Raw genomic sequence first — 19,262 nt, 5'->3', positions numbered from 1 at the left:
AGACGTAAGTCCGCTGCCTCGTTCTGCTGTTATGAGCATAACAAATTAGATGCCGTGCGAAGAATGATTGATGTTACAAGTTCATGCTCGTAGATTGGTCCAAACGAGCCAGGAAGCTCATGGACCGCCAAAACTAGTCTCAAAAGGATTATTCAAAAAGCAAAACAGTTCATGCAATAATATATCTAAATTGGTCGCGCCGTAAGGTCGTTACGTCGCAGCCTTATCGCGTGAATGACACGCGCTAAACCCCTCTGGTCACCACTGGCCATCGCGTCCATCATAGTCGCGGGAATCACCTCCCACAGCGTGCTTCTGATATCATCGTACGCCTTGCACTCAAGCAGCACATGCCTCTCATCCTCTACATGCTCCTCCCCATCAGCGTGGCAAAGCGGACATACTCTCTGTGCTCTCTCCCTGTGCGCACCCTGCGCACCGCGTGGGTTGTTAGCCTCAATCATCCACACGCCCATCCTGAATCTCATCATGGAGACATGCCATGCTCGAGGAATGTAGATTTGCGTGTGCCGTGTTTCCCCCATCCAATGCTTGTAACGACATATCTTCACGCCAGGCTTGACCCCTGCTTGCGTCACAAAATCCCGTGGATTAACCTCTAACCTGTTGCTAGCCCAGTCCTCCTCAAACTTCTCGCGTACCTTCCCCATGAGGGAGGCAACATCCAGTTCTTGCGTAGTAATGCGTGTAATATTGGCCTCGATATCAGCTGCCTCTCCACTGAAACGGTAGCCAAGGCCAACCATCAATAACCGCAGAACTTTAGCCCCCCACGTGTGCGTGGGCGGCGTCGGTAGGTTGCTCAACACCGCTCGTATCTCCTCCTTAAACGCCTGATGGTAAACAGTGCCGGTTGCCTTAACCAGTTGGTTCCAAAAACGGAAAACAAGCTCAGCCCAATGCACGTGTAGTGGCATGCACCCAAGCTCTCGAAAGAGCAGTTCATGTGTTGGTTTCTGGGCTCCCACCACTTCCTTCATGAAATCCATCTGAATGCGAACCATGCCATGCTCTAGTGCTCGATCAAACGCTCCATATCTTTGACCGTCAACTGGGGACGCATTGAACACTTGGAGAAGCGCGTCTGGTGCCCACACTTGTGCACCGTAAGATAATACCGCACGCACCTGAGCGTTAAAGCACCGCATAGCTACCGCAGGGACCATAAGCCCCTTCTTGCGTAACTTCCGTCGTAGTGCATGCATAGCTCGCTCACCCGATGCACGTAACTCTTTGCAACAAGATTCAAACTTAAAACTGGGGCCGTAATACAGGCCAAGGTACCGCGCTCTACGCTTCCAGGGAAAGAAGCGAAGTGCTTCCAGTCCTTGCTGGTATTCCCGCATGTACACCGGCATGGGGCTTGGCTCCTGCCGTAAATAACGCCGAAAGGTGGCTGACGAATGCACACCCAGCACTTCTGACTTTGTAACATTCACACGCATTCCGAAAGCCTCACAGAACTCACGTAGTGTTGTCAGCATCTGGAGCATCCGACGGTGTGTTGTCGCAAACAAGCTTAGATCATCAGCGTAAAAGAGCAAGGGCAAACGATGTCCGTCAACTACTGGGCAATCCCCGGCCGCCATCATGGCAGGATCTAATTCGTCTTTGGCTGCCAGATAGTCTGCGTATGCCTCAACAAACAGCCCAAAAAGTGTGGGGCTCAATGGACAGCCTTGTTTCACGCCAGCCGTTGACTCAAAAGGGTCACCGGTACGTCCATCTACGCGTACGCGTAACATCACTTTCTCGTAAGCTTTCTTCAACGCTTCCAGCATGGCGCCGTGTACTCCTCTCTCTTCCAGTCTTTGCCACAACAAATCCCTCGGCACTCTGTCAAACGCCTTTTCAAAATCGATCTGACACACGAATAATGCTTGCCCCCTGCCCAATTGTGTCGTTTTGTACTTGTCCGTGAGGTGTCGTAGCACAAACAAATTGTGAATCGTGCCCCTCTTTCTGCGGAAGCCGCCTTGATAAGCACAACGCGCATCACAGGTTTCCCCCCACGTACTGAGACGCCGCTCCAACAGGAAGGCGTAGCACTTGGCCAGCGCTCCTCCCACCGCCAGTCCGCGGTAATTGGACATGTCCGAAACGTCACCCTTCTTGTGGATGGGCGTTAAGGACGTCTCACAAAACTGCCTAGGGTAGTCGCCGCTAATGCGTATGTGCTCAAAGAGTGTCAGCAAAAACGGCGCAAGCACATTAAACTCTTTTCCGTCTTCAATTTCCCGCGTGGCGTACTTGTAGCACTCTGCAGGTACGCGGTCTAGCCCGCCAGACTTGTGATTTTTTAGACACCGTAGCGCCTCTTCAACCTCGCTCAGCGAGAAAGGTATGTTCAAGGACGCAGCTGCCACAACTCGTGCGTGCCGTGCGCTAGGCTCATCTTCCTGCGTCTGTGCATCCTCTACTGCCCATCTGCGCGTACCTACGCCGGGCCTTCTATTAATCATGGAAAGAATCTCGTCCGCAGTCACATTGTCAAACGCATTCAGTGAGCCATTATAGAGTGTGTCAAAGAAGGACGTCCAATCCGTGACCGATGTGAGCGGGCAGGAGGGGACAACCCCATCGTTCAGACGCTGCCATAGGGCACGTGGGTCCGCCTTGCACTCATCCAAAAACTCTGTGAAAAACGTAACCTTATATCGTTCCTTGGCCTCTCGTCGCATGCGCTGGTACCGCGTCCTTAGCCTCGAAAATTCGGCCCGTGCAGCCTCATCTTGCAAGGTGCCAGTAGCTCTCATCTGAGCTTTCTGTCCTAACATATCCCGTCGCGCAGCCGCTAGCTCCTCCGTCCACCAGGGTGCGTCATCCTGCCCACGTACCTTGCGCGTGTCGGTCCCAGTTCGTCCAAAAGCCTTATCCATCGCACGGTATAGCACTTTGCCAAGCCGGTCCACCGCCTCCGTGCTGGTGATACCGCCATTTTCTGCACTGCGCCCCAGACGACACATGACATCGGCTATCCTCCGCAGCTCTGCGCACTCCGGATCCTGATAAATCGATGAGTACGCGCCCCGTCTACGCATATCAAAGCGAGCCTTGCCGCCGTGCTGCTTCGCAGCTTGATCCCATCTGCCAACCCCAAGCGTGAGCTTAACAGGGCAATGATCGCTCATCAAGTCACCTAGATGGATCTCGTCCTCGCCTTCAGGAATGTTGCACACCTCCAGTTGCCGTGCCTTGAAGTAAAGTGCCGGTGTGGTAACGTAGAGATCAATCATGCTCTTCCCCGTGCCTCCTGTGAACGTGCATTCTCCGTCCGCGTCACCCTCAACCCGCCCGTTTAGGATACATAGTCCCAGCTCACGGCACAGATTCACAAGTAGCTGGCCGTGCGCATGGCCTTGCTTTTGGTCCATGCTTTTCCTCTCCGGTATGGCCGCCAATAGGCTCGATGCATTCGTGCCCGTGTGTGCAGCAATCTCACCATCCGCCTCCGCGCCTAGGACTTCTTGCAAATTGGCAACCCGTGCATTCATATCTCCCATAAGCAACAGCTCGTCGTTAGCAGTGCAAAAACGATTTATCAGTGCTCTTAGCTTGCCGAAAACCCTATCTCCCGCTGTGCGTGTCACGCCAGCCTGCACACGTGCCCTTGCATACCGCTTAGAGCTAGCGGGGGCCGCGTAGCATGCTCCTATCACTATGCTCTTCCCTCCCAACGCCAGTGCGTTCCCACGAAACCGCACCCAGATACTCTGGCTGCCCCTTGGCAGCTGAGACTTGCCTAACAACTCCACCTTATCAGCCATCTTTGCGCTTATCCACAGCGCCACGCCTCCCTTCCGACCTGCTCCGTCCAACGTGTGGAGCTGTGAGCCCTGCGGCATGATCGCACGCAACATTGCATCGCCTTGCAGGTGAGTCTCAGTTAGCGCAACAATGTCGTAGCTCAGCAACATTCGCATCACACTAGTCTGCTCCTGCTTCCACGCAGCGAATCCATGCACATTCCACTGAAGTACTCGCAGATCTGAAACTGCTTCCTGGCTCGCGGCCGCCTAAGCAGCCGTCATGTTGACGTCCGCCGGCGCCGCCGCCGGCGTCGCCGCCGGCGCCGCCGTCGGCGCTGCCGCCGGTGCCGCCGGTGCGGCGTCCAGCGCCGCCTGTACCGCCTTCGCCACCGCCTCCGGCAAGCCCTGCGCGTTCGCGGGCTTATCGAAGTCGTAGCGCACGCGCTGGTTGCTGGCGTTGAGGTACGAGATCTCCACGCCCTGCTCCCAGCGCACGCGCTTGACGGGGCGGCCGGCGTCCTGGCTCTTCTTCGCTTCCGCCAGCAGTGCGCCGAACACCCGGCCACGAGTCTTGCGGAGCAGCACCCCGCTCGGCGTGAGCGAGTCGTCCACCTGCACCCCCTTCCGGCGCAGCGCCCCACCCAGGGTGAGGAACCAGCGCCTATCGGCCGGGTGCACGCGCATGGCCAGCAGGGCCCGCGCGTTCTGTCCCGCCTGCGCAGCGGCCGGCTGGCCGCGCTTCGGCAGGATGGGGAGAAGCAGCCATGGAAAGGGTCTGCGATGCATGCACGCATCATTGTGTGCCTGCCTTCCCCCCCCCCTCCCCATTGCCTCTGTAATGCTAGGTTGTTGCGCTTGTCCCTGTGAATGATTTACTTGACGACTGTAGCCCCTAGAGGCTTAGCGTTCAACTAATAGTTGTGTGGCAATTTTCACAGAATACTTCAACTTGGAGCACTCTTTTTTATTGTACCAATCACTCCTCCGCTTAAATTGTCTGGATAGTGACACACTCGCTTGCAAGTTGAAGGGAGAGCACCGACCGGGGTCAGATGACCTGAACCAAAGCCAAATAAATGGGCTGTCTGTGCTTCGGGACCCCCAACAGTCCACCAGAGACAGCTAGCCAGAACCAGCAGGCGAAGCAGGCGTCGCCTGCACCAGCAGCAGGAGCGGCAGCAGCCCGAGCAGCGCCCTACCAGGTTCCCTCGCCCGCTCCTCCTGCGCCTAAGCCGCAGCCGGAGCAGGTGAAGCAGGAGGTGGTTGCGGCACCTAGCCCGGCGCTGCTCGCGGAGTCTGCGGAGTCCTCGTTTCACGCAGCGGCACTTCCGCCTTGGCAGAAGGACAACATCATCAACTCTAGAAGTAGCGGGATTCCATCGACAGGAGCACAGGCTGAGAAACTGGAGGGAACGCCCAGCAAGAGCATGGCGGGGACCAACTTGGCGGAAATTCTCCGTCTCAACCTCGGCGAGGTGCGCGCAGTCCTGCATGGACATGCTGGCTTGTTGCATGTGGGGTCCCGGCGCATGGCGTTTACACGAAAACGAGCGGCGACTGCTAAAGAACCACGGCTGACAAACGACTTTGGCCGCTTAAATCCGGTGGCCCGCAGGTTAAGCTGGTGCTTCAGAAGCTTGCATCACTCAACCCCACTCCCACCATCGCCCTGAATGAGGCGTCGGAGCTGCTGCAGAAGCACCTCAGCGTTGGGCTATGCAGGTACGCCAAGGCAGGTCTGCCCGTTACGCTCGGAAATGTGAAATTTCTCTCGTTTAAAACGTGATAGCGCTGACCCAGCGCTAAGAGGGGAGGCTGCGTCGGGGGCAGGACCACGCACAAATCATGGCCGACATGTCCACACCCCTGGGCCACCACCTTTTTGCAACACGCTGCCAACCGCTACTTTCTTAACTGTGCAGCATTACCGGCCTCACGGATCACTGCACGTCGTTCGTGCTGCTGGCTGCCTATGGCGTTGGCGCGCATGAGCTCGAACGCACACCGGTAATGCGCGGCCCGCAGTGGTCGGCCGCGCACCTGCTGCAGCAGCCGGTGTACCTGTACTTAACGGCGAAGAACGATGCAGAAGCGGCACAGCTGCCGCTGGACTTCCAGGCCCTGTACAAGTACGGGCTGCGGTCGTTCTTGTCCATCCCCATCTCGACGGACCACGAGGTGCTGTCGGTACTCACGATCGCAAAGGAGGATGCGGACGGCTTCGAGGTCGAGTGGTGAGGCTGGGCACGGGGCCAGGTTTCTCGCCAGGTCAGGGTAGGCAGGAGCGGTGGCGGAAGTCTGGGTGCGGCACGCACGGGCAAAACCGGCCTCATAAGAATGGTGGGAAAACCGTCGGTCACTGACAACCAGTTGGTCATCTGTGCGCCGCATTTCCAATCGCCACGCCGCCGCATAGAACCAATGTTAATCAAACTTTTGCTCTTGCTGACCCGCAACGCACCAATGCACAGGTGGGAGCCGATGCTGGGCTGCCTGTCCACCGGTCTGCTCTACTACCTGCGCAGCGAGCAGACCCAGAACCTGTGCCAGCTGATGCGCAACCTGGACTCCTCGCCCGATTACACCAACGTAATACACCAGCTGCTGCGCGGCGCGCACAGCCTGCTGCTGCGCGCCACCAACATCCGCACCGGCTGCCGCCTGGCGCTGCTACCCACGTCGGACATGTCGCGCGCGCTCATCTTCGAGCCGGACCGCGCCATGTCGGCGGCGGAGGGGTACGGCACCGCGGGCATGCCCATGGACGCACGTGACTCGGCGCCGCAGATCCACGTGACTGAGATCCAGCTGGAGAACACGCTGCTGCTGGACGCGGTGCAGAAGGGCAAGGCGCGGTTCGTGTCGGACTGCGCCTCCTACATCCAGTCCTGCATGAAGCCCGCCACCGACATCTTCATCAGCGGCCAGGAGATGGTGGCATCCATTGTGGTGCTGCCGCTCATCTTCGACGGCGTGACGTTCGGCGGATTCTATGTGACCCTGGAGATGACGTCCAACTTCCAGAACATCAAGGACCTGCTCATGGGCCTGGTCAACAGCGTGGTGCTGCTGCTGGCCAAGCGCCTGCAGCCTCAGCGCGACCAGATCTGGGACAGCATCTTGTCGGTGAGCAGCTGGGGCAGCAACGGCAGCTGGGCGGGTGGCATCAAGGGCGCGGGACTGGGCCAGCAAGGGCAGGGAAAGGGCGCGGCAGCCAGGGGCGGGGATATCCGTCAACGCCTGGGGTAAGGTGCTGGCATTGTGTGGCCTCGTGATGTTCGGAGCAGGGCGATACGCAACTACTGGGTTACGTAGCAGTCGCCGGAGGTCAGAAGTGGACGGCTGTGTCAACGCCTCGCTGACACCTCTGTGTTTGCGCAATGTACTTTGCTGCAGCGCGGTGGCCCCAGCAACCTGGAGGAGCGCGAGCGCAACGACGCATTCCCGCCGGGCGCCTCCACAGCGGGCGGACAGGTGAGGCGGGGGCCAGGCGGGAGCACAACGGGAGCTACGGACGGATAGCGACTGGGGTTTTCAGGGGCTGATGCCCAGCGGCGAGAGTTGACGGGCTTACACAGGAAGGGCGGGCTCAGGGACTGCAGCTGCCTGCCTTCGGGCTAGGGCATGCGTTGCTGGACAAAACATCTGCCTGCCCGCATCCCAAGCATACCGCCCCGCACCCGCTGACGGGATGTTGCGCTCTCGCCGCGGCCGCATGCGGCGCATGTGCACGTGCCACGCGCAGGGCGACTCCATGTACCTGAACTCGGAGGGCATGGCCAAGCCGGTGGTGGTAAAGCGCAGCTGCACGGAGGCTATGCTCAAGGTGCTGCAGCACGAGCTGCGCAAGACGCACGCCAAGACGGCGCAGCAGCACGAGTGGATTGAGGAGCTGACGCTCAGCGAGATCGTGGGCAAGGGCGGGTTTGGCGTGGTGTACAAGGGCACGTTCAAGGGCTCGGTGGCGGCGGTCAAGGTCATGTACGCGCGGCAGCACGAGCGGCAGGCCATGAAGGACGCCCTGGAGATGGCGGTGCTCACTACGGTGCGGCCAGGCGGGCGGGAGGGCGGATGGGCGGGCGTCCTGTGGTTGAGGCGGGGAAGCGGATGGTGGCGTGGGGCGTGGGACACATGGGGCGGTGAGTGATGATGTGTGGGTGGAAGCAGCAGGCGGGCTGCTGGAGAGCTTGTGGCAACCTAGGCCTGTACATGCAGTGGGCGATGGAAGGAATTCTCTGTGTGCTTCTGTCATCTACCTGACTGCACCTGCACCTGTTACGGCCGTACCCCTGGGCCTCATGCGCCCCCCTCCCTCCCGCTGCCTCCCCTCTGCAGGTGAGCCACCCCCACATCATCCAGGTGTTCAACTGCTTCACGGACATGGTGGAGGACGCCAGTGGCACCAACACGCCCAGCCCAGTGGAGGGACGCATCAACGTCAGGTGAGCGGGGAAGCGGTTGGGCAAACATTATCCGAGAGATACACGAGTAGGGGGAGTGGCCAAGTGGGTCAGGCAGGGTAGCTTAAGGATGTGAGCACAGCAGAGGCTGCAGAGCAGGACCCACACTATTGACTTCTTTGGGTCTGGCGACGAATGGACCGCACCGGCCGTCACTTCTTGCGCTTCATGTGAGCCCGGCTCACTCACCCTCTCTCATGCTCCACCTCCCGCCATTTCGCCCCCACCAGGTTCCGGCGGCTTCAGCCTGATGAGGACCGCAGCCTGGCCACCTGCAACATCCTGGTCATGGAGTACTGCGACAAGGTGCGTGTGGGGCCAGTGGGGTTGGGGCCGGCGGGGTTGTGGCAGAGGGGTGGGGTGGAAGTTCGCGATGGCACGCAGGCGGCCGTATGGGCGGTGGGAGTACAGCGCCACAGGTGCTGTGCGGGGGCGGGCGGGATTGACGGCGACAGCCGCTTGCAGGGAACGAGTTTGTGGATAGGAAGCATGGTGCATGAGGTGCGACCTGCTATTGTTATGTCTCCATCAGGTGTCGAGCTGTAAGCACAGTACGGTTCTCATCGCACCTATCTCATTGCGCACCGGGCCTCGTGACCCACCACTGCCGCCGCCGCCGCCCTGCAGGCCTCGCTGCGTCACGCCATGAAGAAGGGCGTGTTCCACAAGCGGCTGGGCAACACGTCCGTGGCGGTGGACCTGTGCGCCATCGTGCAGGTGCGCCAGCATGGGGAGGGGAGGGGAAGACGGCAGGGTACAAGGTATGGAGGCGAATCTGATCTTTGACGGCACGCCACCGACTGGCGCTCCGGGCTCGACGGCACGCGGCCTCTCAAGCCGTAGCCTCGAAGCATGCGTTCTAGGCCTGAGACTCTCGCCCGTGGTGCCAGCAAGGACAATGCACACTTACCGCTGCCACGTTCCATCATTGCTCTGCCCGTTTCAGGTGCTGATTGAGGTGGCGCAGGCCATCCAGCACCTGCACTCGCTCAAGCTGATACACTGCGACATCAAGCCGGAGAACGTGCTGCTCAAGTCGGACGGCTCCAAGCCCATTGGCTTCGTGACGAAGCTGTCGGACTTTGGGCTGGCCAAGCTGCTGCGCGAGAACTACTACATCGTGAACCGCTCCGGCTCCGGCACGGTGACACACCTGGCGCCCGAGCTGTTCCAGGTCGGCTCCAAGCTGACGACCAGCGTGGACACGTTCAGCTTCGGCATCATGATGTGGTGCGTCCTGGAGGTTGCGGCTTGGGTGCTGGGGATGCGCCGGACCGCTGTGGTAGTCGCGTCCAAGCGGCGGCGAATGCTGACTGCCATTTTACACATGTGATCGCGTGTGCATCGTCTGACCCACATCCGCCGGGCTCTGCTCGCCCCGCCCCACGCCCCGCCTCAGGGAGCTATACACCGGGCAGCGCGCGTACGGCGGCCTGGGCCGAGACGCCATCATCGACAGGTGCGCCGCCGGGCTAGGGCTGCATGCTGAGGCCGCCTTGCATGCTTTTCCACATACGATGGCGGGCAAGCTATCGGGCCTCTGTGTTGGCTCTGTTGCGTAGCAAGTGATACGTGATTGTTGACGCAAGGATAAAATGCCTAGTTCTTATCATTTGCTCCTCGCTTCCCATCACAGGGTGTACAAGAAGAAGGCCCGGCCCATCTTCCCGCTCGGCGTGCCGCAGCAGTACGCCTCGTTGGCCAAGGCGTGCTGGGACAACGACCCCGCGTCCCGGCCGCCCTTCACGCAGGTGCTGCTGCGGCTTTCAGAGATGCTCTCGAGCTTCACAAGCGCCAGCGCGCAAGCACAGCAGGCGCCGGCGGCCGCAGCAGCGGCGGCAGCTGCCGCTGCTGCTGCCAGCATGCCGCCGCAGAGCCCGCCCGTAGCCGCGCCGCCGGCGTTGGCGGCTCCGCCGCAGGTGCAGACGCCGCCGGCACCGCAGCCGCCGCCACCAGCTTCGCAGGTGGCGTCCCCGGCGGCGGCGACGACGCCGGGTGTGCCCCTTGCTAACACTGCTGGCCGGGTGGCGTAAATAGACCACGTTTGGTGAAGAGGTTGGGGCCCGCAGCAGAACACCGTCAGCCTGCATCCACTAGCGGCGCCAACACATTGATGTGGCGTCGCGAGGACGGCATGTGCCGCACAAAGGTGCACATATGCAGCACACACGGCGGTCTGTCAGTTAGCCAGTAGCATGCTGGCGAACACGCTATGGGGGAGATTATTAGGTGGCGCCACGCCGTGGCTAGGTTGCGCGCATCGGTGGCGCCTGGCAAATGGCGGCCGGGCGCTGGCAGCAGCGCGGAGGCCCGCCGCCACTAACGGTAACTACAGGCTGTTGATGTTGATATCAACGGCGGGCGACATGGTACGAGCCTGCTTTCGTTACCGTTGTGCAAGTGCATCAGATGCTGGATTGGGGGCTGTTAAGGGTTCCTGGCGGTTACTGGCGGTTGGTATGGAACTAGCAAAGGGCCCGCCCGCGCTGCTGCAGGGCGCTGGGTTAAGAAATGCCGGTAAGAATGGTGTCGACTGTGAATCGAACGTATGCTTTCTTTTGACTGGCCTTATACTGCCTCTTGGGGCCGGACGGGCAGCTGTAGACTCCAACGTAAGAAAGTTCTACGGATTGCAAAGCGCAGAAGCATTTGTTATGTTGTGGTTCTTTCTTCGGCCTTGCCCGTTAAGCTCGTTTGGTTCGACCCACTCTTCCCGTGCTTGCGGGAACAACCACATCCATCGCCTTTTGGTAGATCAGTACGTGTGGGATGGGGTTTAGGTGGGCATAACGGCTTGGGATGATTAGGGCGCGCCGCGCGGTATGGGCTTCAAATTGAGGAGAATTTATGTTAGGGCGCCCGTCCTAGGCACAAGAGGTCAAGGGACATGCAAAGGATGTGATACCGCCATTTGATTGGCCCGACACTGCCTTCGTATCAAAGCGGCCGTGTCGCTCTCGAGTTGCCCTGGTGCCTGTGTTGCGGTGTCGCCGGGCGCTCCCGTGGAACCGTGATGGGCCGCAAGCCGGTTTGTAGGGCCCGAGGCCGTTAGCTCTGTAACGAAGCGCGCTGACTCGTCGGAGATCGCTTAGCTTGCTGGTGTGCTTTTCAGGTACCCACAGTCGTGCGCATGTGCCTTTGAGCAGGGCTGGCATATCCGTACCGCCCCTTGCATGACCAAGCTCTTGATGGCCTGAGGCACAAACTCGGCAATTGCAATACAACATGCGGGCTGCTGGTCAATCAGCTGGCTCCGTGGATGGCTCCATGTAATGAAGGGGATGCTAGTGGGTGTTGATGGACCTGCCAGCCACTGGCCCAGCCGCGCACTCTTGCCCTGCCGCTGCCAATTATATGCCATTTGTTGGGTTCTGGGAATCAGCTGCACCCTACGGGACTTTATCAACTTGCCTTGCCACTGTCCCATCACACAGCCACTGGCCCACTCCATCCGCACCACCGCCAGGCCACTGGCTTACCTACTACTTTTGTCATACACTTGCCGCAGCACCGCCGCCGGTCGTACACCTCAGCCCCTTCCCCCCGACTGCAAACCAAACTCTACCGGGCTACAATCTTGTCAGCGCTTTACGCCGCCTTCCAGCAATACCCTATTGCGACCAGCTGATCATCTCCACCCCCTAACGGCCCCGCATTCCACTATGCTAAGCCTGTGTAACTGCTGCTTGTCACGTCTATCCTGCGGGGCTACTGCGGGGCTACTGCGGGTCTCCTGCGCACTCCGCCTGGCCATCACACTCCACCGGGCCACAATGCCTGCTAGAAACGTGCGGCTCTATATACTCTGCCACCGCCACACCAAGCAATCCCAGCCATGCACTTCTGCTCTGCCGCTGCAAACTGTTTGCCGTCTGCTTAGGGTATGGGCTGTCCCATCACACACCAAGCAATCCCAGCATCCCAGCTCGCTGCGCCGCTCTGCCATGGGTATGTGCTGGTACAGGTAAAGGGTGGCACAGTGGCAGATAGCCGATCACGTGTTGCACCCCAGAACCGTTGCCATGGGTAGGTGACCCACCACTGCCTCTGTGCCCAGCTCATGCGGGCGGCAGCTTGGACAGCGCCAGCACTAGCGCCACGCCCACCGCCGCGCCGGCCAGGTGCGCCACGTGGCTCACAGCCAGGCCGCCCAGCACCAGACCCCCCGTGGCCTGGTTCTTGGCTTCCTCCAGCACCTGGCCACAAACAGTGGGCGAGGCACGCCAACGGCACGTCGGGACCGGTCACACACATGCAGGGTGCCGTCCCGGTGCGCCCAGGGCCCGTCTGACAAATCCATTCGCGCTGTTGCACATGAAGCACCACAAAGCCTGACGCGGCACACCAGGCTGCACGGCCAACGACGGCCATAACGTAGGCGAGTGGCTGGAGAGCCCCAGACCCGCCACGCCACGCACCTGCCGCACCACAAACTGCCCCAGCACCGCCGCCTCCAGCAGCTGCTTCAGATTCCAGCGCAGCCGCGTGGCCACACTCACTGCGAACAGGCCGAAGATCGCGCCTGGGGCGAGCGACGGGGTTTGCATCGTTCGAGGGAAGCTCAGTAACGGCGGTGGCCTCGCAGCAAGAAGCGAGATAGGGAATTCACCGACTACACGAGCGGAAATCCTGTGCTACCAGGGACCGCTGGTGCGCACACAGCCCCATGGTATGAGGCCTTGCCTCGGGCCCGCGTTTCCGCAGTACGCATCGCACCTGATGCGCCAACGGATACGGTGATTCGACCGTGCGCCAGTGCAGGCGTGAGGAAGAACGCGGCGATGGCAGCACCTACATACATTGCAGCACACGAAGGCTCTTACACTGAAGGTGCACATGCTTTGCCCGCGCCGACTTCCATGGCCCTGGCTGGTGCCCGGCTGCATGCCACCTGCTGCTGTGCTCTCCTCCAACCAGCCGCCTCCATCCCATCCCCGAGTTCCAAGCAGCAGCAGCAGCAGTATGATCTTCGCTGGCGCGCAGCACGCACCGATGCCGCAAACTAAGAAGGCAAGCGAGACGCCGACTGCGCCCTCAGTCTCCTCGACCATCTTGCCGAACACGCAGAGGTTGAACAGGTTGCCGCTCAGATGTGCGAAGTTGGCGTGGCAAAACAAGTGTGTGCCCCACTGCCACCACTGCGGCCTGCGAGGCCAGTACGCGGGTGCACTTTGCGTGAGGACCGAGGGATTGACCAAGGGCAGCAGCAAAGCGCGAGGAGGATTCGCTCCATTGACTTAAAGTGCAAGCAAGTCCGCGTCACACGCGCAGGAGCTCTACAAGGCCCTGGGGTTTCCATGCATTTATGTACCGGAAGGCCTGCCGTACCCACACAACACATGCACTTGCGCTCGCGTGCTTCCTTCTTTGTGCTCTCTAGCACATGCACCCGATCTCGCGCTCACTTGTAGTGGTTGAGGTGCAGCAGGCTCATGCCCGGCAGGTGAAGGAGGTTATCGGCAATGAACACCAGCACGCATAGCAGCATGAGGACAAACACACCGTTGCCGGCAGCGGAGAACACCTCGGGGCTGCGGGGACCTGGGTACAGAGCAACAATGAGGCGCAAGAAGACGTGGGCCGAGCGCAGTCAGGGTACGTCGTTGGGTGCGTGCCGTGCGTCCATGCTGGGCCGTGCCGGGGCCAACCCTGGTGCCGAGGTGGGGTGTGAGGCAAGGTCGCCTTCCCGAACCTCCGGTTGGGCTCGGTAGCCTAACTCATAAGCTTACTGTTGTTATTGTATGGTACTGGAGTGCTTGATGCCTGGCACACGATTTTCCGTGAGCTTGCTGCATAGCGGCCGATGCATGCGTCCTGGGCTCCGCGAGAAGCACCCGCTGCTGTTGCTCTAGGATGCCACTTCCGGCCGAATGTAGCTATGCATGGTTTCAAGGCTTGTCGTTGTGCTGGGGAGTGCCCAAGCAAGCCACGCGATTCAACAACGAGTCCCGAACCCATCGTGAGCGAGGCCATCTATTCTGCTCTCGTGTGCCTCAAAACTTGTTGCATACTCTGAGTCCCAAAATGACGACGTCACTTAGTTCATTAATGCAACAAACGTTACAACAGTGCCCTTACAGCGATCGCGAAACACCATCCTGCTCAATGCACGCCTTCGCCGACCTCCTCGCTGCCACCTTCATGCGCTGTTCATCCTGGTCTCCGCTTTGAACTCCCTCCTCTTCCTCGTATCTTCTCCCCTCACAGCACCGCAGCACCTTCTGCATCTGCGTCTGCCGAGCCCTGCCCCAAGCCCCTCCGCAGCTGCTCCAGTGCCGTCCTCGCGCGCTCCTGCACATCCCGCGAGCTGTGGCTGTGGCTCAGAGCCTCTAGCGCCTCCAGCGCCCCCAGCTCCTGCAACGCCCGGCACCTGCGACACATCGGCGTTAAGTAAGTCACGCAAAATACCATCAGGTGAGTGCTGATGCCTGGTGGTAATGTGGCGTCACATCCACCCCATCCCGGGATTGCCTTACCTCGCGCCCAGCGCCTCCTGCTCCGTCCGCGCCTCCCTGTCCCCCGCGCCGCCGCCCACCGCCGCAGGCGGTGCCGCCGCCGCCGCCGCCCAGGTCAGGTTGATGACACACCACACTGCCGGCAGCGCCAGGTCCCCTGCCGCCGGCTTCAGGTGCGCCACCAGCGCCGCCAGCAGCTGCCGCCGGCTCATCACCGCGTCCTTCAGTGCCGCCCCCCCTGTCAACAGGTTGGCCACCGCATACAGCGCGTGCGTGCCCTGTGCAATCGCCGCCGGCTGCTGCGGGCTTGAGCTTGCGGCGAAGTTGGTGCTGGAGCCTGGGCTGGAGGAGGATGCGGGAAGCGGGGAGGCGGCCGCGGCGCCGGGCGTGGCGGCGCGGGAGGCGGGCGGCTCGCCGGCGCCCGAGATGTCCATGGGCTCAGCTGCCTGGTCGTCGCCGGCTGCATCTGGTAACCTGTGAGGTCAAATGATGAAAGCGTTCCTGCTTAGGGGGTTTGAGGGTTCCAGGGAAGAACATCCACGACGCCGAACGCGTGTGGGCTCAGGGCATGAGCGTGACGAGGGGCACAGCGCCCAAAGCCTGTGAGCCCAGGGGCAGTACGCCAATCAACACACAGCAACGCACAGCGCACGTGACGCAGACGCACCCGGTCTTGACCGCTGCCGCAGCGGCCTCGATGCGGTCCTGCAGCACCGCCAGCAGGCCCTGCTGTGCCCCCGACCTCTCGCCGCCACCGCCAGAACCACTTCCAGCCGCACTGGCGCCCGCGTCCTCCGTGCCCTTGCCGGCATCCGCACCCGCCGCATCCGCCGCTGCTTCTGCCGCCGCAGGCGACGCGGCGGCCCACTCCATGGCTGCTGCGATGTGCTGCCTGTCGCCCATGCACAGGTTGCGCAGGATGACCAGCGCCTGCTCCACCACGCCCGGCTCGGGGTCGGACAGCAGGCCCACCAGCCGGGACCAGGGCAGCGCCTGCAGCGCATGGGGATTGCGGGCATGAGAAGTTGGGACAGGGAACGTCAAAACGGCGCAGAGCTGCACCAGACTGCAAGGGCTTTCCAGCCACGCGGGCAAGCCTCCTGCCTACCGATGTCATGCTGGACGCTTGGGCCCTGACCATCCCCGCCACGCCCGGTTCCAACGTGTCTCACGCGGCCCCACGAGTCCATGGCACGTCCACCCGCGTCCGCACGACCCCCCGCTTTCCTCCTCGTCCTGCACCGGCCGCTCTCCTACACCAGCCGCCGCACCTGCACCAGCTGTGTGCGCACCGCCGCGTCGGCCCGGTACAGCATGTTGCCCAGCGCCCAGGCCGCGTGGTGGCGCAGCGCCGGCGGCTGCTCCGCGCCCGTCAGCGCCACCAGCCGCCGCAGCCCGCCCGCCGCCAGCACGGCGGACTTGGCGGCGGAGAAGTCCAACACTAGGTTGCACATGGCGGCGGCGGCGCTGGACTGCAAGGGGAGAGGGGGCGTACGTTGGGCGGGGAGGTTCAGCGTAGGGCGTTAAAGTGTAGGGCAGCTGTAGCTGGGCAGTGCAGAGGAGATGCTGTGCTGAGCAGTAGCTGGGCGGTGCTCGCAGACGTGGCCGCTAACGCGGTGTGGTCTGGGTAGCCGTGTAACCGTTCGCGATAGCAAGCCTCCGAAATCCTCCGCGTTGCAATCCACATATCGCTCCCCCCAAAGACGCCGTCCTCACCCGCACGTCCACGTTGGCGTCGTCCAGCAGCGCCACCAGCACCGGCGCCAGCTCGCCACCGCCGTCCAGCAGGCTGCAGGGGCGTGCGCAGTTGCGCACACCGCGCAGCCATACAGCATATCAGTGAGTGCCGCGTAACGAGTGGCGGGCAGGTCTGAGGGTACCCGCCGCCTCTACCTGCAAATTGTAACGCAAAGACTACAAGCCTTAGACGTATTCGATGCTCACCTGCTGCGCAGTGTCCGCACGCAGCGGCTGAGCGCCCGCACACACAGCGCCGCCGCCGCCCGCACGCCGTCACAGGGGTCCTCCAGGCTACGTACGATATGCCGCAGCACCTGGCAGGACACGCAGCACGGGGCACACGTGTATGAAAGGTTGCCGTACACGGTACACCGCCCCAGTCTCCCAGTGGCACTGCCCAGCCCACAACCGCAGGTCGGGTGCACTCCTCCACACGTACCTCTGCAGCACCCCGCTTCACCCGCCGCACCTTGGCTTCCAGCAGCTGCTTGCGGCTGTCGTCCCGATTCAAACACAGGCTACCCAATGCCCGCAGGCAGCCCTCGCGCAGCGCAGCCACCGCAGACGTGGACGCCAAGCCCGCCGCGGCGGCAGCGGAGCTGCCGGCTTCAGCCGCCGCCGCCGGCGCGCCCGCACCCGCTTTCGTCGCGGGCGAAGCAGCCGCCGCCGCAGCGGAGGCCGGCGGAGGCGCGGCGTCTGCCGCCAGGAGTCCGGCCAGGAGGCGCACGGTGTCAGCGTCCGCGGCGGCCTTCTGCAGCGGCTCGCTGCCCTCAATGAGGCGCGCCAGCACCGCCGGCACGTGTGGGCGGGTGGAGGGGTTCGCCAGCAGGCGCAGCAGCACCGGCAGCGCGGCGCGCTGCATGGCCTGTGCGGGGAGCGAGGTCACCACTGGTGCAAATGAACTAAAGCTCGTTGCACGCCAAAGCTACCACCCGCCCGGTACAGGGTGCCACAGCCCTCCGCCTGCCACCGCACATGTCACATGTGCCGGAAGCCAGCCCCCAACAAAGTTTGCCGGTGCCCTGCAGGCACCCCGAGTCTCCGTTGGACCCCACCTCCGGCTGCTCGCAGGCTGGGTCGCGCGACAGCGTGGCGATGCAGCCCGCCGCCAGCAGCCGCACGCCCGGCTCGGTATCGCGAAGCAGCGCCGTCAGCCGCCCGTACACAGCCGGGCGCGACAGCGCCAGACCGCAGGCGGCGGGGTCGTGCGGCAGCAGCAGCGCCAGACCCTCCAGCGCCGCCGCCTGTGGGCGCGCAGGTGCAGGGCCGCGGCACGTCACCCAGCCCAGCATGTCATACACAGGTTGCGGAACAGGCGCAGAGGAGCAGCGGGGCTCCGCGCCACAAGAAATTGTGTGGGCGTCCCCCAACTAGACCCCCTGCTGGCGTACCTGTGCGTCTGGCCGCTCGCCCTCAAGCAGCAGCTTGATAAGGCCGGCTGGTGCGCCCGCTTTGACCGCCAGCATCAGCTGCATGGGCCACCATTGCATAGAGCACGTCAACGGGCTGGCGCCCAAGCAGGACACCCCGCACGCATGCAGCCTAAGTCACCGGGCGCAGAGGCCAGTGCTCTGCTTGCCCCTCACCTCCTCCGGTCGCCGGCACGCCGCCGCAACCACCGCCGCCGCCAGCGCCGCCACCGAGCCCCGCACGGAGTCACCGCTGCCACAGCTGCCGCTACCACTGGCCGCCGCCGCCGCGTTCGGACCCGCCCCCGCCACCCCCTGCCCCTGGGCCGCTGGCGCTGTGGCGGCGTCCAAGCACCGCACCACCGCCGCCATCGCCGGCTCGTCCAGCCGCAGCTGCACCTGCTCCCGCTGCTGCTCCCCTGCTACAGCCGCCGGACCGCCTTGGAGCTGTAGCAGCGCCTCCTGCTGCTCTGTGGCCAGCTTCAGTGCGCGCAGGCCGGCCTGCACAACTGCCTGGTCGGCGGCCCCCAGCATGGCCACCAGCTGAGGCAGCCCGCCATGCGATATGAGCTGGCGCAGTCCCGCCGGGTGGCCGTACGCCAGACTGCCCAGCACCACCGCCGCCTGCTGCTGGAGAAGCAGCTGCTGGTCCTGTTGCAGGTCATGCTCTTGCGGGTGCAATGCCGTCGCGGCGGAGGCGGTGGTGGTGGCGGCGGAGGCCAGGCATGACCGCAGTACGCCCAGCACCTCCTCCACGGCGCCGGCGCTGATGAAGGCCGACTTCTTGCTCTTGCTGCCAATAACCTGGCGGTATGCATCGTAGTGGGATGGGCAAAGGGGCTCGAAGTACCTAGACCAGCAATCAAGTTACGTGCCAGCGTGCTCCTAACACCGGCGAGTCTGCAGGTGTAGGCTGCAGGTCAACGGCGATGAAACGTACTCCTGAGCGTACCCCTGGCGCCCACAGGGTACTGCTACGTCAGCGCGCTATCAGCGACACGCCGCGCGTGATAGGCTAGGGGTTCCACCGTGGGGTTCCACTGGTCCCCGGACGCGACGCACTCCAAGCCGGGTTTGCTGCAAAGACGCCGACGCGTTTAACGCCCTCGTCGCTTGCGGCTGCATAAACGTGACGATACTAAGACGTTAGGGTTGCCTACCTGGTTCTTGATAGTCTTCAGCGCCTTGAGGGCGTTCCCCTCGCGCAGCTCCCGCAGCAGGTCCTTCGGCTTAGCAACCATAGTCGCAAGCTGGGGAGCGACTGGTGGATTTGTAGAGGCTGTTGACATATGAGCTAGGGACAACTTGGGATGTCAACATAAACCGATCATTTCGGGTCCCAGCTAAGGAGTCGACAGAGCGCGCTTGTTCTGACTGTTAACGAAAGCTAATAGCAAAAGCTCGACGAAACAGGCGGGCTTGTCGCAA

General features: G+C 62.2%; 3 protein-coding genes across 3 annotated transcripts; 1 reads left to right on the top strand and 2 right to left on the bottom strand.

Moving 5' to 3' along the window:
* Positions 1 to 4,621: 4,621 nt before the first annotated feature.
* Positions 4,622 to 11,515, top strand: CHLRE_16g664850v5 (uncharacterized protein). The gene is made up of 12 exons (XM_001701396.2): positions 4,622 to 5,245; positions 5,386 to 5,492; positions 5,693 to 6,004; positions 6,242 to 6,896; positions 7,167 to 7,244; positions 7,516 to 7,815; positions 8,106 to 8,212; positions 8,461 to 8,536; positions 8,858 to 8,947; positions 9,177 to 9,460; positions 9,630 to 9,689; positions 9,867 to 11,515. The coding sequence occupies exons 1-12, from the start codon at positions 4,847 to 4,849 to the stop codon at positions 10,261 to 10,263; spliced, it is 2,865 nt and encodes a 954-aa protein (XP_001701448.2). The 5' UTR covers positions 4,622 to 4,846; the 3' UTR covers positions 10,264 to 11,515.
* Positions 11,516 to 11,518: 3 nt separating this feature from the next.
* CHLRE_16g664801v5 (uncharacterized protein) lies at positions 11,519 to 14,260 on the bottom strand. Its single transcript, XM_001701425.2, has 6 exons — positions 13,960 to 14,260; positions 13,636 to 13,771; positions 13,221 to 13,375; positions 12,947 to 13,021; positions 12,649 to 12,752; positions 11,519 to 12,426 (listed from the first exon to the last, which is right to left on the bottom strand). The coding sequence occupies exons 1-6, from the start codon at positions 14,186 to 14,188 to the stop codon at positions 12,289 to 12,291; spliced, it is 837 nt and encodes a 278-aa protein (XP_001701477.2). The 5' UTR covers positions 14,189 to 14,260; the 3' UTR covers positions 11,519 to 12,288.
* A 48-nt stretch (positions 14,261 to 14,308) lies between these two features.
* CHLRE_16g664750v5 (uncharacterized protein) lies at positions 14,309 to 19,240 on the bottom strand. The gene is made up of 11 exons (XM_043071050.1): positions 18,995 to 19,240; positions 18,012 to 18,638; positions 17,817 to 17,894; positions 17,481 to 17,669; positions 16,895 to 17,290; positions 16,630 to 16,739; positions 16,402 to 16,474; positions 15,957 to 16,157; positions 15,353 to 15,678; positions 14,707 to 15,159; positions 14,309 to 14,600 (listed from the first exon to the last, which is right to left on the bottom strand). Exons 1-11 carry the CDS (start codon positions 19,073 to 19,075, stop codon positions 14,432 to 14,434), a joined length of 2,703 nt encoding a protein of 900 aa, XP_042915691.1. The 5' UTR covers positions 19,076 to 19,240; the 3' UTR covers positions 14,309 to 14,431.
* Positions 19,241 to 19,262: the final 22 nt, after the last annotated feature.

The sequence above is a fragment of the Chlamydomonas reinhardtii genome, chromosome 16, assembly GCF_000002595.2.
Source record: "Chlamydomonas reinhardtii strain CC-503 cw92 mt+ chromosome 16, whole genome shotgun sequence".
NCBI classification, from domain to species: domain Eukaryota; kingdom Viridiplantae; phylum Chlorophyta; class Chlorophyceae; order Chlamydomonadales; family Chlamydomonadaceae; genus Chlamydomonas; species Chlamydomonas reinhardtii.
The sequence above is the reverse complement of the archived record's forward strand: the minus strand, read 5'-3'. Positions and strand labels throughout refer to the sequence as shown.

Bases quoted from the DNA above. Each gene is read 5' to 3' on its own strand.
- CHLRE_16g664850v5 (XM_001701396.2), top strand. From the start codon at position 4,847: ATGGGCTGTCTGTGCTTCGGGACCCCCAACAGTCCACCAGAGACAGCT. The intron at 6,897-7,166 runs GTGAGCAGCTGG...ACTTTGCTGCAG, and splicing joins TCTGGGACAGCATCTTGTCG to CGCGGTGGCCCCAGCAACCT. The intron at 9,461-9,629 runs GTGCGTCCTGGA...GCCCCGCCTCAG, and splicing joins AGCTTCGGCATCATGATGTG to GGAGCTATACACCGGGCAGC.
- CHLRE_16g664801v5 (XM_001701425.2), bottom strand. From the start codon at position 14,188: ATGGGTTCGGGACTCGTTGTTGAATCGCGTGGCTTGCTTGGGCACTCC. The intron at 13,022-13,220 runs GTGCGTGCTGCG...CAATGTATGTAG, and splicing joins CTTCTTAGTTTGCGGCATCG to GTGCTGCCATCGCCGCGTTC. The intron at 12,427-12,648 runs GTGCGTGGCGTG...GTTTGTGGCCAG, and splicing joins GGCAGTTTGTGGTGCGGCAG to GTGCTGGAGGAAGCCAAGAA.
- CHLRE_16g664750v5 (XM_043071050.1), bottom strand. From the start codon at position 19,075: ATGGTTGCTAAGCCGAAGGACCTGCTGCGGGAGCTGCGCGAGGGGAAC. The intron at 18,639-18,994 runs GTAGGCAACCCT...GCATACCGCCAG, and splicing joins TGAAGACTATCAAGAACCAG to GTTATTGGCAGCAAGAGCAA. The intron at 17,895-18,011 runs GTGAGGGGCAAG...TGGCCCATGCAG, and splicing joins CGTGCCGGCGACCGGAGGAG to CTGATGCTGGCGGTCAAAGC.